This window comes from Capsicum annuum, chromosome 11, assembly GCF_002878395.1.
Source record: "Capsicum annuum cultivar UCD-10X-F1 chromosome 11, UCD10Xv1.1, whole genome shotgun sequence".
Lineage (NCBI taxonomy): Eukaryota > Viridiplantae > Streptophyta > Magnoliopsida > Solanales > Solanaceae > Capsicum > Capsicum annuum.
The window spans coordinates 37,855,752-37,872,115 of record NC_061121.1 but is presented as its reverse complement, the minus strand read 5'-3'; the positions used below and the strand labels follow the sequence as shown (position 1 = coordinate 37,872,115).

General features: G+C 33.6%; 1 protein-coding gene across 5 annotated transcripts; it reads right to left on the bottom strand.

The window, feature by feature from the left end:
* Positions 1-854: 854 nt before the first annotated feature.
* Positions 855-9,095, bottom strand: LOC107848128 (zinc finger MYND domain-containing protein 15). 5 transcript variants are annotated; one of them, XM_016692812.2, is made up of 11 exons: positions 8,936-9,093; positions 4,728-4,841; positions 4,524-4,642; positions 4,104-4,150; positions 3,922-4,022; positions 3,610-3,697; positions 2,995-3,103; positions 2,190-2,361; positions 2,040-2,111; positions 1,729-1,842; positions 855-1,614 (listed from the first exon to the last, which is right to left on the bottom strand). In XM_016692812.2, exons 1-11 carry the CDS (start codon positions 9,035-9,037, stop codon positions 1,522-1,524), a joined length of 1,131 nt encoding a protein of 376 aa, XP_016548298.2. In that variant the 5' UTR covers positions 9,038-9,093; the 3' UTR covers positions 855-1,521. The 5 variants fall into 5 exon arrangements, with proteins under 5 accessions (XP_016548298.2, XP_016548299.2, XP_016548297.2 ...); XM_016692813.2 differs by having other exon boundaries at positions 2,995-3,043; positions 8,936-9,091; XM_016692811.2 differs by having other exon boundaries at positions 2,040-2,361; positions 2,995-3,043; positions 8,936-9,095.
* Between the last annotated feature and the right edge of the window lie 7,269 nt (positions 9,096-16,364).

The following is a 16,364-nucleotide window of genomic DNA, read 5'->3' as shown; positions in this document are numbered from 1 at the left end:
GCTACACGATAATAAGGAAAAAGAATGATTCAATTTCTTTTATTACGTGAATTGAAAGTGTACATCTTTAATTCCAATTATAAAAGTGACTCAAATAGGAGGAGGATGAGAGAGTATTAATATTACATTAGCTTGATTGTAGGCGTAAATAAAGGAACACATATATGGAGAAAAAATCATTGCACTAAAATAAGAGCAAAATATGGTATTTTGATATGTATGAGGGGGATGATAGAGAAAGAGTGAATTTAAGGGATTTAAGTAATTACTTTGGAATTTTTGTAATTTCTTTTTCAATATGGGATTTTATGTAACAAGGTAAAGTTACCTTGTATATATATGTAATTTTTAGTTAATTTAAAACATCAAAAATTAATTTATCATTTATGTCTATTTTATTATTTATTAAATATTATTAATTTTTTAATACTTAAATGGCTTGTAATAATTAATTAGAGTGATATAATAAAACTACATTAAAACAACTGAAACAGTAATGTCATAAATATCTATTTTACCTTTTTTTAATTAAATATTATTAATTTTTTTTATATATAAATGACTTAAAATAATTAATTAGAGATAATTTAGTAAAATCACAGAGCAGCTGAAGGGTGAAGCAGCAGGCATGTTGACGAAAAGTTGTCTGCTTTCTCACACTTATTATTAATAGTAGTAAAGTAATAATACGTATACAGATAGAATAAAGTAAATATATTTTTTCACCCCTCCACCAATGAGAATGAGTATTGTATATATAGAAAGAAAAACTCAAAATCTGCAATGAAATAGTATTAAGTAGTAAGTATTGTTGTAGTGTTTGCTGCAACGGTTTTGGTATTAATAGGAAGGAGTAACAACTAATAAAATTGCTTTAATATAAATAATGGTGCAGTTACACCCCTAATAAAGAATCAATTGATTTGGTCAAAATATATAAACAGTAGGGGAGATTTTAATATCCTCTCACTAACCACCCATTCAAGGCTAATTAGTAACATATAATATTTATTCTTTTTGAAATATCCAATACCGCATAACTCTATCCACGAAAGCTTAGATCAATGAGAAAAAATTACCTAGCGTTCTTGCCCACCACCACATGTATCATGTGAATCTTTCTATTAAGGCTTTAGACCAAAGAGAATGAAATCATCTATTGTTCTTGCCTTTGTTGGAAATTGAATCTAAGACCCTATGATTCTCAATCCCATTCATTGACGATCAGGCCACACTTGGGTTAAAACTTGCTCACACCTGATATATACACCAAGTCAATGCATGCATACCATGTGTTTGAATTTATAGTTCATATAACTTAACCATGATTGATTAACATGTATTTTACTTCATTTAATCATTTACCCATGGTAAATTACATTAGTTGGTGTATACACCGGGTGCGAATAAGTTTTTACTCCACACTTGCATTTCTTGATCTCAACACTGTACTCCTCAGTCTGCTATTATTTTGTAATAGAGTCAAGCCATTGCATCCTTAGACGCTCCCAAGAAGGTCGTTCAAATCCCAAAGATGAAGCAATTTGAGTAGCATGGAAGAAACAGGGCACTGTTTTCTACTGCGAGGGGTTGCCTAAAAGGATTTAGTTGGATCTGCAAAGCAAGTAAACGAATTCAATATAATGAATTGAGTTGGAAGCAATAGACATCTTTCAGAGCAATATTTGGAAAGAAATAATGGATAACGAGTGGCGTGAAAAGACTAACAGGAATGGTAGGTGAAGCCCCAGTCACTGAGCTTATGCAACTAGTCGCCAGATTACAAGCTTCTTCACAGTAATCGGAGAAAAATGCAGAAACTTTTCTCTCCTTTAACAGCTCCTGGATGAAAGGTTAAAAGGAAAAAAAATCATTTAGCAATACGAGACCTGGCTAGCTTTCTGCAAAGGTCTCATGCACTGTTGAGAAAATCCTAAACGTAAAAACCTTCATATGAAACTCATGTCTATCCTGGTTATAGCATCAACTATCAAGCACCAGATAGTCTGAAAATTAAGTATTTGCTTTAAAAGACTTACAATGGTTTGTAGCCAGCTCCTGTAAGCAGCAACACCAGCATTCGGTGCAATAATTAGATCAGGAGGAAAGCCCTGACGAAGCTTACAACATTTGAGTAACACCAACAAGGGAAGAAAACATATGGCAAAGATAAATGTTGTTTGAGTGACCTTCAGAAGATCTTTATAACAATCATGATAATAACCAGTATGAAGCTTTAATGTAATGGCTGAAGATCCAGTTTGTAATGAGGTTAGGCCAAAACTCTCAGTCGAACATTTACACTTGCAGTTGGTCTCTGTACAATGAGCATAATCACGAAGTACAATTCTCTCACCGTTCCTAATCATTAAAAAGCAAAATATGATCGGTATTTAGAAAAATGTGATTATAAATCATCTGCAAATGTATACAAGATACCCATGAACTTTGGAAGTACAATCAAAGAACGTTAGAGGTTAGAGTGAACGTGATGTATTATACAGCTTAGCAGAATGCATTTATCAGGTTACCAAGGTAAATATTTAGTAATTGGCAAGGATCCCGTTCTAGCCACTTTTCTTTTAGCACCATCTACAACCATTAGATGGGTAGCAGGCATTATTCTCTGAACAGAGCTCAACCAAGGGCGCACTATATCAAGCATCTATTGTCTCCTAAGTTCATCTTTCTTTCTAAACCTTTTTTTTTTTGTATGCTCTTTTTGACTTTTCATTCCAGAAGCCATCAATTTATGACACCCTCTCCAGCATTTAAGATTCTCACAAGAATTAACAATGCTAATTACTTCCTTTCAGCAGGAATGAGGACCAACTGTCTCCAATGTTCCATCCACGAAAAGATTATAAGCACGGTAATAGTTCATGAATTTTACAATGAGGTCAATGAGACTACTCTCCTTTCCTGCTAATTAACTAGAACTTGCAGTAGAAAGTAAGTAAACCAGAAACATGAAATAAAGGTGGGCAATCAAACCTTTCTACTGGAATTGCAGGTCCCACAAAATCAATATGTATTCGAACATCTGGAAAAACAGCATGCAGTTCACTGAAAACGGCAAGCTGATGAAGCTCTTTTTCAGGACCTTCACATTTCAAACAAGAGAAAGAGCCCAAATTTAGTACTTCCTCCGTCCCATTTTATGTGTCGCCTTTTCCTTTTTGGTCCGTCCCAAAATGAATGTCATATTTCTTTATTTGGTAACTATTTAATGGCATTATCCCCATTTTATCCTCAGTGGGTCCTACTTTATAAAAAGATAATTAAAAAGTAAATTTTAAGAGGGGCAATTTTGTAAATTTTACAAATTCATCATTTATTTCTTAAACTCCGTGCCCGATCAAATGGCAACACATAAAATGGGACAGAGGGAGTATCAAAATAATGAGCACTTGGAAAACAAGCTCGAAAGGAGATGAAGAGTGAGCAGTGGTTTGTGTAGCATATTAAACAGGAGCTCCGAAAGTTCTTAGGTTTCTGAAGGATGAATTAGCTCTGATTGTCATTTAACAACTTTTACGGCCACAAAGAGAGGGGAGTCTCTCGTCTATAAAAAGCCCCTTATAGCAAGGGGAGGGGAAAGGAGATTACCTAAATAATGTATGCGTAGCTCATTACTAATTTCAGGAATCAGGTTCCCTTGAACTGCCATCTTAATAGCCCAATACAGCGTCAATGGCTGGAAAAAGAACAAGAAAGATAGCACAACGAATAAACAAGTGAGTGTCACAATTGATTTCTCCAAACATTGATATTTCCAAGAGCTTCACAAGCAATTCATACTCCTTAAATAGAATGACCTTATGGAAGAAATTTAAAAACAAAGCAGCAATAAAGTATGTTGTCCAAGTAATATGGCTACTACAAACTCCTCAACTTAATGTTTGTGTACAGCCAACCTACCCAGTGAAGTAGCAAAGCAACAGGAGAATATAGCGGAATGCACCTCCATTCATAATATTCTTTCCAACCACGAAGTAGCTTTGGTAAGGGAGTGGATGGCTCTGCATTTATATACTAGTTTAAATTAGCATTCCAGACAAGCATGTATTTTGGTATTAATTGTCTGAAGCACAGCACACTACCTCTACAAGGACACAATGTACTAGAAAGGTCCCAGCCTTTGACGAGCCTGCGAACAAAACTTAAGGATGAGATACCATACATGGTTTTTGGTTAGAAGCATTTCTTTAAATCAGTCTAACAGCAGAGATCAAATTGGACTTCTTCATTTTGGAAAGACACAGAAAATGCAAGGAATATTCCCAAACCGTATCGTATGACCCAAAAAACTTTATCTTTGACAAATATTAAGCTTGATTATAGAAAATCTGCTAATATATATAAAAGAACATAGGTAGTAGGAGTACAAATATGTACGGAATAACTAACTTTCAGACAAGAGAATACATAAGGCATCTTCTAAGGCACTGCAAAATTAAAAAGCTTGTAATTCGCTAGGCTGATCAAGAATAAAACACTTTATCACGAAAAGAGCAAGCAACCTTGCGCAACCCAATATAGCAGTTGATGCGCCACAGCTGCATTCGAACAACCACATTCCTACACGGTGAATGCCCTGTTTTATCAAGCATGAACATCTTGTTTCCCGTTTATCACACACCTAAAAAGCACAACCAAGTATGTTTTGCCTAAGCATTTCCATGGACAAATCAATAAAATAATTCAAAAGTTTCTTTACATCTTACCTGAAAAGTAGATTCTTCAGAAAATGAAAAAGGGAAATCACTCAAAACATGGGCAAGCTTCATTTGTTGTTCCAACCTTTGACACTCTTTCTTGTGTACATTCCCGTGTGATACCTGAACGCAAAATATATAAAGTTCTTCCTGTTCTTATACTATAAGGGGTAGAGTGTATAAGAATAATGCAAAATATGGTGTGTTAGTAATGCTTGTATTAGTAATGCTTGTGTTAGCTATGCTTGCATTAGTTATGCTTGTATTATTTATGCTTGTATTTTTCTTATACAGTGTTTGGGATAGGGCTGCGGGTTGCATTAAGGAAACTGCTAGAGAGGTTTTGGGTGTCTCGAAGGGCTGGTCTGGCCGGTATCAGGGGGATTGGTGGTGGAATGAAGAAGTTAAGAAGAAAGTGGAGACAAAGAAGGCGACTTACGTTAAGTTGGTTGAGAGTAAGGATGACGAGGAGGAGTTGGTAAGCAAGGAGGAGTACAAGTTAGCCAAGAAAGACGCTAAGTTAGCAGTTACGACTGCTAATACAACAGCTTTTGAGAGACTGTATTCGAGTTTAGAGGAGAGAAGCGGAGAAAAGAGGTTTTATAGGCTTGCCAAAACTAGGAAGCGTAAGGGTCGGAACCTGGACCAAGTGAAGTGCAATAAGGGGGAGGATGGCAGAGTTTTGGTGGAGGACGTTCTAATTAAGAAAAAATGGCAGTCGTATTTTCATAAGCTCTTGAATGATGAGGGGGACAGAGGTATTGTGTTAGGGGAGTTGGAGCACACCGAGAAATCTCGCGATTTCGGCTACTGTCGGCGTTTTAAGGTGGAGGAAATCTGTGAGCTATTCGCAAGATGCGAAGGGGCAGGGCGACGGGGCCCGATGAGATTCCGGTGGATTTTGGAAGTTTGCTAGCAGAGCAGGGTTGAGGTGGCTTACCCATTTGTTTAACAATATTTTCAAGGCCGCTAAGATGCCCGAGGCGTAGAGATGGAGCACGATGATCCCTTTATATAAGAACAAAGGGGACATTCAGAGTTGCAACAACTACCGTGGTATTAAGTTGTTAAGTCACACGATGAAGATTTGGGAAAGGGTGGTGGAGCGAAGGTTGAGGAAGATAGTGCCTATTTCGGAGAATCAATTTGGGTTTATGCCTGGACGCTTGACGACTGAGGCAATTCACCTAGTGTGGAGGCTGTCTGGTAGAACAGTATAGAGAGAGGAAGAGGGATCTGCACATGGTGTTTATCGTCTTGAAAAAGACGTATGACAAGGTCCCTAGGGAGGTTCTTTGGAGATGCTTAGAAGCGAGAGAGGTCCCAGTGACGTACATTCATTCGATTAAGGACGTGTATGAGGGGGCGAAGACTCGGGTACGGACGGTGGGAGGGGACTCCGGGCATTTTTCGGTCTTGACAGGGTTGCACCAGGGATCGACTCTTAATTCGTTTTTATTTGCCTTGGTGATGGATGTGTTGACGCAGAATATACAAGGGGAGGTACCTTGGTGTATGCTTTTTGCGGATGATGTAGTTTTGATTGATGAGTCGCGCCGAGGTGTCAATGATAAGTTGGAGGTTTGGAGACAAACCCTGGAATCTAAAGGATTCAGGTTGAGTAGGACCAAGACACAGTACTTGGAGTGCAAGTTTAGTGACTCGAGGCAAGAGGACGATGTGGTAGTGAAGTTGAAGTCGCAGACGGTTTGTAAGAGGGATAGTTTTAAGTATCTGGGGTCTATGATCCAGGGGAATGGAGAGATTGATGAGGATGTCTCTCACCGTATTGGGGCAGGTTGGATGAAATGGAGGCTAGCCTCGAAAATTTTATGCAATAAGAAGGTGTCTCTCAAGCTTAAGGATAAATTCTATAGAGCTGCGGTCCAGCCAGCCATGTTAAGAATTCTCACGTCCAAAATTTGAAGGTGACAGAAATGAGAATGTTGCGTTGGATGTGCAGATTTACGAGGGCTGACAGGGTCAGGAATGAGATTATTCGGGAAAAGGTGGGAGCAGCTTCGGTGGAGGATAAGTTGCGGGAAGTGAGGTTGAGATGGTTTGAAACGTGATGAGAAGGGGCACGGATGTCCCAGTTCGTAGGTGTGAGAGGTTGGCCTTGGAGGGTTTCAAGTGGGGTAGACCGAAGAAGTACTGGAGAGGAGTAATTAGACGTGACAGAGCAGTTACAGCTTACTGAGGACATGACCCTCGATAGAAAGGTTTGGAGGAAGAGTACTAAGTTAGAGGGCTAAGGTGTGTGGTCGAGTCGTAGTCTATAAGTAGGAGGGTTAGGCGTAGCTTGGTTGGTAGTTCTAGATTTGGGGGGAGGTCTTTGGTTGGGTAATTGCACTTCTTTTTTGTGGATGATTTTTCTCTATTATTTTTTCATTTTGCTCGCCTTTTGGTCTACGGTCATTCGTCTTGAGCCGAGGGTCTATCGGAAACAACCTCTCTACTCCCTCAGGGGTAGTGGTATGGACTGCATACATTTTACCCTCCCCAGACCCCACTATGTGGGAATATACTGGGTTTGTTGTTGTTGTAAATAATTTCTAAAAAAAAAAAAAAAATTTTACAAAAATATCATCCATATATATGTACCTATATATGTTAATACATGTATTGAATCTATTGAATTGCTAATACCATGGAGTTTGTGGTATTAGTAATGCACACCTTAACACACAATAGAGTATATAACTAATGCAAGCATTAGTTATCCATGAGATGCAAGAGTATACCAAACAAGGTATTAGTAATACACATTAAACTAATACATGCATTAGTTTTCCAATACACTCTACCAAACGACTCCTAAGGGTTCGTTTCATACACAGGATAAGGTGGGATGTCCCAGAATTAATATTGAGAATAAAATTATACTCTATTTGGTTGAAAGTATAAATTTAGCCACTAATTAATATCCCTCACCAAACACAGGATAAAATAATCATATATTTTATCCCAAAATTATTCTCCTTTATTCCTCCTACCAAACGAACCTTTGCTATTTTGGGAGCAAAAATTCTTTTACAAAACATTTTCTAAAACTAACCATAAAAGGTTGTTCATTCTATTCCCTCCATTTCATTTTACTTGACCCTATACTAAAAATAAGTATTACAATTTACTTGTCCATTTTAGCAAATCAAGTGAGTTTTATTACTTTTTTTTTCATACTACCCTTCGTATTAAATAGTTGTAGTCAAATTTAGAGATCTAAAACATCATTAATAAAGGCAAATTAGAAATTATACACTCTAATTAATGCTTTCTTAACGGGCGTACCAATTCAACATGCCACGTAGCATGAAATGAGAGAGTATTACTAGTACTCGTTTGTTCAAGTATATTTGACTGGTCATGAAATTTAAGGAAGCTAATTCAACTTACAGGAGTATATCTGCTGTTAACAATTATAACTCCATAAGGGCCTACGGGCTAGAAGAGATAAATAAGACCATCCAGTTGATATTATTGGGCCAAGTAGAATGTTGGAGAGTTATATTTGGGATCCAGACCTAATTAGCTATTGTTAAAGAGGAGTTAGGATTAGAAAGAACGGTTATGAAATTATGTTGAAGCTTTGGCTTTATGTTGTCTCTCATCTCCCTTCTGGATTCCCTTTCTTATTACCTTCTTACGCCATTATTCTTTCCTTACTTTGTGTGGCTATTACTTTGTTGCTCGCATTCTAAGTTGTAATTCGTGTTCAGTGAAAATTCGGTTTGTTACAATATCATACTACCATCGGTTCTTTTTACCAGTTGACCAGCATTTTAAGATATAGTATTTTATCATACTCCCTCTGTTTTAAAAAGAATGACCTATTTTGATAAAGAGACTTTTGAATCTGAGGTTAAATTAAAGATATGTCAAATATACCAAAATGTGTGTGATTTTAAACATGTCATGCCATGTGAAAATTGAAATTAAAAAGTTGCTAAAAAAGAAAGGGGGGTTTAAATGGACTTAAAATGAAAGTAGGTATTTGTTTTTAAACGGAGGGAGTATTAAAATGAGAAAAGTTACAGCTTATACCATTTTTCGTATAATTTTTGAAGGTCGAAACATGATAACTATTTTGGAACGGAGGGAATATCAGTAAGAGTGGAAGAAAATTACTAGTAATAGTTAAGCTATTAGGTGTACAGAGAAAAATATTAGATGAATTTGTATTCAAGTAATAAAAGAAGCAGATTCTTCATAGAAACCTGGTGAGTGATGGAGCAATAAGCTACTGCTTGGCAGCGACGGCAACGTCTCGTCGCCGGACCGGAGCATGGTGTTCGGCTTCCCCTCCCGGCGCACTCCATGGTTTCGGAGTTGGAAAAATAAAGCCCATCTATCTAAATTGATGACAAAAATTATAGGCCCAATGAGTTTGTGTATGCCCATTGTACAAGATTTAGCCCAAAGAGAGAGAGAGTATGTGGGCTTTGAGAGCCCATGAATGAGTAGAGGTGTTTGTGAAAACATAATTTGACATTTCAATGTTTTGTTGTATAAACTAGTATGAATGGCAAGTTTGGGATTGCTGGTTAATGCTTAGTTATTATGTGGATCTAAATTGAAAAATGATTATTTTTTAAGATGGAAATGACGTTTATGTAAGTTTAATGAGGTAATGCATGATTCGGAAGGTAAAAGTGAAGATTGATGCACAAGTCATACTTAAAAGAGAGAGTTTTAAGTATTTTGGGTCAATAATTTAAGGAGGTAAAGATTGATGATGATCTAACATTGTATTAAGACGAGGTGGGGGAAATGAAGGGTCACCTTCATGGTTCTGGAGCAATAAGAACACATCGACAAGTCTTAAGCCTATGTTCTATAGAATAGTGGTTAAATCAACATTGTTGTATAAGGAAAAATGTTTGCAAAAGAATGCTCACTTTCAGAAGATGAAGCAGTGGACATGAGGTTGTTCATATAGATGTGTGCATATACTATGAGAGATATCATTAGGAATAAAAATATACGAGGCAAGGTGAGAGTGACCTCTGTAATAGACAAAATGACGAAACGAGCTTGACATGGTTCGGACACGTGAAGTGAAGGTACACGAATGTGCCCGTAAGGAAGTGTGAGAGCTTTGTCGTAACAGGTGTTACAAGATAGAGGTAGGTTGAAAAGAGTTAGGGGAAGTGATCAGACATGTGACAAAATTTCACCTTACAAAGGACATGGACCCTGAATAGAAAAAATTGTTTAGATTATTAAGGTAGTGAGTCGTCGAATGTAGTCACACTTTTTGTTGAAGAAGTACGAGGCTATTTAGTAGTTAGCACTCATATTGTCTTTTATTCTTTAATGTGTATTATTATTTGTTAAGTCATTTGTCCTGTACGTTGCTCATTTGTTGTCATTTTCTTGAATCCTACTTTGATTGCTTTCTTTTTTTGAGTCGATGATCTATCGAAAAAAAATCTTTCTATCTCTCAAGGGTAGGGGCAAGATTGCATACATCTTACCCTCTTCAGATCCTACTTATAAAGCTACATTGGATATGTGATTGTTGTGTTTTTTAGTTAAAACACAACAACTCCAATATAGATTCGCGGCGTTGGAGTTTGAAGTTTTGATAAGCAATTAACCAAAAAAAAAAAAAAAGTTTCGATAAGCAGAACCCAAGCATGATATATGTTTTTTTTTTTCACATCAATTTAGGTGATAATTTTTTCTTTTAGTCGGTCTAAAAATGAACGAGTCATTTCTATTTTCAGGAGTAGCATTTTAACTAATTTCTCGTTTTACTCTTAATAAGATGTTAATAGACACATAAATTTACATCACTTATTTTAGATGAAAGTTTCAAAAGTTTTATCTTTTTTCTTAAATCACAAGTTCAGTCAAACACCTTCACATAAATTGGGATCAAAAGAAATTGTGTTGAAAAATAATATTTCGTTCATAATACTTCTTTGGAACGTGGACAAAATACAATGGTTTCAACTTTACCATGACTGCATAGGAGTATGGATAAATTTTAGGAAAAGGCTTTCGACCAGTGAAACTCCAGAAACGTAGAAATCAAATTTATATATTTGAAAGTACTCTGAGCCTCTATCATATTTTTAGCCTAGCAAATGTATATACTCATATAATTGATTATAGTATATAGAGAAAAAGACATGTTTTTCCCTATGAATTTATCCGCTAAATTCACTTTAACACTTAAATTTAACTTTCATTTATTTACCCCTTAATATCTTTAAAGTGTATCAATTTCACCCCATAAACTAACATGAAATTAAAAAAAAAAATTATTTTTCTATTAAAAAACTGATATGATCCCACTTTTTTTAATTTTATATATATATATATGTATATATGTGTAAAAGAAACCCACCCCTTATCTCTCACCCCACCCAATCTTCATCTTCTTCATAAGCCCCAACCCCTCACCCCTCACCCCACTCCATTTTCTTGTATTTCTTCTTATACCCCACCCCAATTCCCTTTCTCCTTCCTCTAACTCTCCCCTTTCTCCTTCCTCTAACTCTCCATCTCCACTTCTATTATCTTCATTAATTTTTTCAAAAGAGAAAAAAAAATGTGCGTGAAAAGTTATGAATTTTAATGGGTTAGAAAATAATTTTGAAAAAGAAATTCTTTCAATACATGATTGTTGAATTAAATTACACGTTGATTATATACAGATTATACATCGATTATACTGAATAAATCTTACAAAATTAATTATGAAGATTGTTTTCGTTAAATGATTTATTAGATAATTATATATGTAGTGTAAAAATTCCAAAATAATTTGCAAATCTTCAAACAAAGAAACATCCAATTAATATCTAAGAGAGTTGTTGCATAGTGGGGTGCGGACCACCGTTATGTTTGTCACGACAAGAAACGAGGCAGCGATGGCATTACATTTGGTCCAATAGGACCATATAATAATCCAATGAATGCGAAAAAAAAAAAAAAGGAAAAACAAGAAAATAAATATTGGGCAAAGGAAAATTCCAGCAGGTGATCTCATGAGATTTGATTTTCTTGTCAATAATGTTGTTGGCTTCTACTCCCCCTCCGTTCTAAAATACTTCTCATGTTTTGCTTTTCGAGTAATTATTTTTTAATAAAAATAAAATTAATTTAATATTTTAAATTTAAATTAAACTCACTAATTTTCTTTTCATATTTAATTATGTTATAACTTATTTGAATGTATATTTAAAATAACTTTTCTTCTCACAAGATAGAGATAAGCACTAAATTTACACATTGGTGAGGTGAAGAAAAAATGATCTCCTAATATAAATTAGAACAATTTCTCTGGTACCAACTAACTTTTAAGATTAAATTAAATTCAATATTTATTTCTTTATAGAGACTGGGCATAGTTCATCCTTTTCAATGGATGAAGCCAACTAGGGTTCAATGGAATTTCATCGATAGAAAATTATAATATTTATATATGATCAAATATATTTTTATGTATATATAATAGAAGTTGAACTTCTTTTGACTTCTTTATTTGATTACTTCTTAATATTAATGAAAATCCTGACTCTATCACTAATTTTTTTCAAATTCTATTCATAAAATTCTATTAAATATGTTATTGTTATTTTATAAAAAATAAATATTTTAAAATTATATAAAAAATATTATAAGTAATACATTTTTATATTAATATAATTAAAGTATATTTTTAAAGTATTCTCTCCGTTTTATATTAGTTGGCTTTTATGGACTTGGTATACCCATTAAGAAAATATTAATTAGGATGGTTATTTTACCAAATTAACCTTATTAATTATGTTTTAAAAATATTAATTTGAGTAAATACATTTTATTTAGTCATTTAATGTTAAGGATAGTATTGAAAGAATATAATATAAATTCTCTTGATTTCATTAAAGAAATAATTAAATTAAAATAAATACTTTTAGAAAAAGGGTCAATTAAAATGAAACGGATGAAGTATTATTTTAAACTATATAGTTCGATTATTAAAAAGTGAAATATGCCCCCAATGGGGTGGTTGAGTTGGTTTGAGGGAAACTTTCCATAGCGAAGGTTGCGAGTTCGATCCATCCCTAACGTCTTCTTAATTGAGTTCGTCGCACGGGGTTTACCCAGTGCGGTTTACATCTCTTGTGTGGTTTGCGAGCCATTGCACAGTGAAGGGTTTACCCAGTGTGCACACAGTGCTTACCACAGAGTGCTTACTCGAACAACAGAGGTTGTAACAGAAGATGTAGCGGTTGCGAATTTTAGAAAAATTCCCCCCCCCCCCCCCCACACCCCCAAAGAAGTGAAATATATCTAGTATTTAAAGAGGAATGGAGTAAAAACTTAAAAACTCTTGGCATACGATTACGATATTTTGAATTTCTCAGACATACCACAAAGTCTAACCTCAAATAGAGGGGGAGAAAAATAAAATATATATGTTGGGGAGGTGGGACCCAACAAAGATTTGGTTGGGACTTCCGTATCTTCACTTTTTTCTCTCTCCTTTGTCCTGTTTTCTACTAGCACTATAAAAATTTCTTGCCCCAACCCCATAGATATGTCTCTTTTCTGTTTGCTCCCTCCTCCCCCTCCCCCTCACATTCTCGTTATATTGTTTACGGTAGTGCTAAATAATCATAATTTTTTTGTCATAAGTTGATCATAATTGTGAAAAGATTTATATAATTTTGTGAGTCTTTTTTTAAATAAATTCCCTTCAAATTTTCTTAATTAATACAATAACTTTTTTCTATTCCCTAAATTCATTGAACAACTAAAATTAATTTATACAAGAATTATTAATGAATTTAAGGTACATATATTATGCATTAATAACTTTTCATGTAACTTCCCAATTGACCGTTTAATGACAAGAAATAATAATAATGCAGTTATAACCCAATTAGTCGTTTAATGACAAGAAATAATATTTAAATTCCCAATTAAATATAATTTAAAAGACAAGCAATTATAAGCAATTATAATTCTACTTTAATTCAAAAATTAAAATAATAATAATATAGTTAATCAGTTTTGCTAATTAAAAAAAAATACAAGCAATTATACAAAATTACAAGAAGTAAATATTGAGAAATAAAAAGAAAGAAAATGGATGATATCAAGTTAATTTAAAATTATATTTTATCTGAATTTTGCTAAATCATATCGAAAATATAACAAAGGTTCAAAACAAATTAATTACACTAGTGTAACCGCACGTGCCTTGTACGTATAACATTAGCTTATTTAAAATTAAATAGTTTTATCTATTGCGGGATTTTTAATAAAGTATAAAAAATTCAAATTATTTTCGAAGATCCTTCAAATAAACTAAAGTTTTTTTTTTTTCTTTTTAAGTCAAGGTAATTAAAGTTTTTTTATTCCCTATATTTTCTTCAAAAAAACATAATACATACATATATGAAAACCTATTACTTGTTCTTTAATCTTTTAATAATGATTTTATTTATAAAATATCTAATGAATTGTGCTAAATTATTCGAGAACCAAAGTTTTGTATGGCAATTAAATGTTATTTTTATTTAATCTTTTAATAATAATTTTATTTATAAAATATCTAATGAATTGTGCTAAATTATTCAAGAACCAAAGTTTCATAGGGCAATTAAATTTTATTTTTTATTTAATATTTTAATAATAATTTTATTTATGAAATATCTAATGAATTATGCTAAATTATTCAAGAACCAAAGTTTCATAGGATAATTAAATGTTATTTTTATTTAATCTTTTAACAATAATTTTATTTATAAAATGTCTAATGAATTGTGCTAAATTATTCAAGAACCAAAGTTTCATATTGTTTTGCGGAGAAATTTTGACTTTTGAGAGTGAGTCGCCACTTAATTTTGAAAAGGAATTAAGAAACCTTTAAAGAGTTACTTAAAACGGTTCAAAACGGGAAAATCGTTTTAAGTTAGAGATTCCGAGTAAGTGATTCCTATTAACATTTTAGGAAGGCGTTAGGCACCTAAAACGTCCGTTAACTTGTGGTTATCCGGACTGTTTGAAAACATCTTTTGATTAACTTCTGAAAAGATTAATTTGTTGAAATAGTGATTTGATTTTTTATTTTTTTTTTAAAAGACTTGTGTAAAATAGATTTAGGCGACTTAGTAGGGATTTTAACTAAGTCTAAACAAAATTAATAAACACATAAAAGGGGAAGGGAGGAGGAAGTAAAGGATTTAGGCTATTGGACCCAAATCAACGAGACTTGTCCTAGTCTAGTTGGGCTTCCGACCCATTTCACCTGTCCTAAATTATTTTTTGAGCCTTTGGCTCGAGTCTTGCTCCACCTATATTAAATACAACTTTGGCTTCGAGACCGAAATGAATGAATAAATAAATGAGTAAATGAATAAATAAAAAGAAGACAATAATAAAAATTGAGACTTTTCAAGTCTCTTAGTGACTTTATCAATGAGTTTTGATCCACTTTCCTTCTTCGTCTATCTTCTAGCACCCGTACGCTATGTAATGAACCTCAGGTTTAAACTTCAAACTTGACTCGAAGGATTAGACCTTATTGGCCCATTACAAAATGCAAGAGGAGAGGAATTTATTTGGCCTCGAGACATTTTTTTGCATGCAAAGAAAAGATAAAGAAATTAATATACGTTCAAGGCATAAAAGTGACACATTTCAAAGCAAAAGAAACTATCAAGAACCAATTTTTGAATGACAATGATAAGCACAGTTGCACAAGAATGAGAGTCAACAAATAAAATACAAAGCAAAGACACCCACTTATATGCCTCATGATTTATGTTCATACAAGAATGAATAAGGGTAAAAGGAAGAAGGCCATATTCAATAAATTAATACAAGAAACAAACAACATAAGCTTGCGAAAGTAAAGGGATGAGGCAACAAGGAAAATACTCATGACTTCTAAAATTGAACAAGCATAGATACTAATCCATATAACCAAAGAAAATAAAGGTTAACTTTTCATGCAAGAGAATCTTTAAATTTCAATTAAGGCGACATTAACAAAAATTCATACATCTAAATTACAATCAAAATTTTATGAAAAAAATGTGTAATGGCCTATGGTTTATATTTCTAAGAATCGTTGATTCTCCTTTGATATTATGAATCAATGAGAGACACGAATCAAGTCTTTACACTCACAAATAGCACATATAACAATCCAAAGGGTGCAAGAAAATTAGAATAAAATTTAGCACTTCTAAAAGTGAAATATTGTTTCATAATCATACTATGCATGACTCGAAAATATCTAAATAATTCTATTTAGCCACAAAAATTTGAACTTTCTCATCATTTTGGCAAATTTGAAAACATGCGAAAAAAGAGGAATAAACATCGTGGATGAAAAATAAAGCTGGCACTTCATCTCTTATATGAAGATTTTGGAGATCCCTTAAAATAACTAACAAGTAAATGAAAAATTCTTGATTTAATCAATCACTATTTTTATTAAGGCGAAACGAACAATAGTAACTATTTTTCCAACATAAAAGAAACAACTTTACAGCTAAAACAAACATATCCACCAACAATAAATTTAAACAAGACATGAGTTTGACTTTTGAGCAAAGATCAAAACTTTACATATGACAATCAAAGAATAAAATCAAAAGGCAATACAATCAATATTAACCATTCTTTTCAACATAA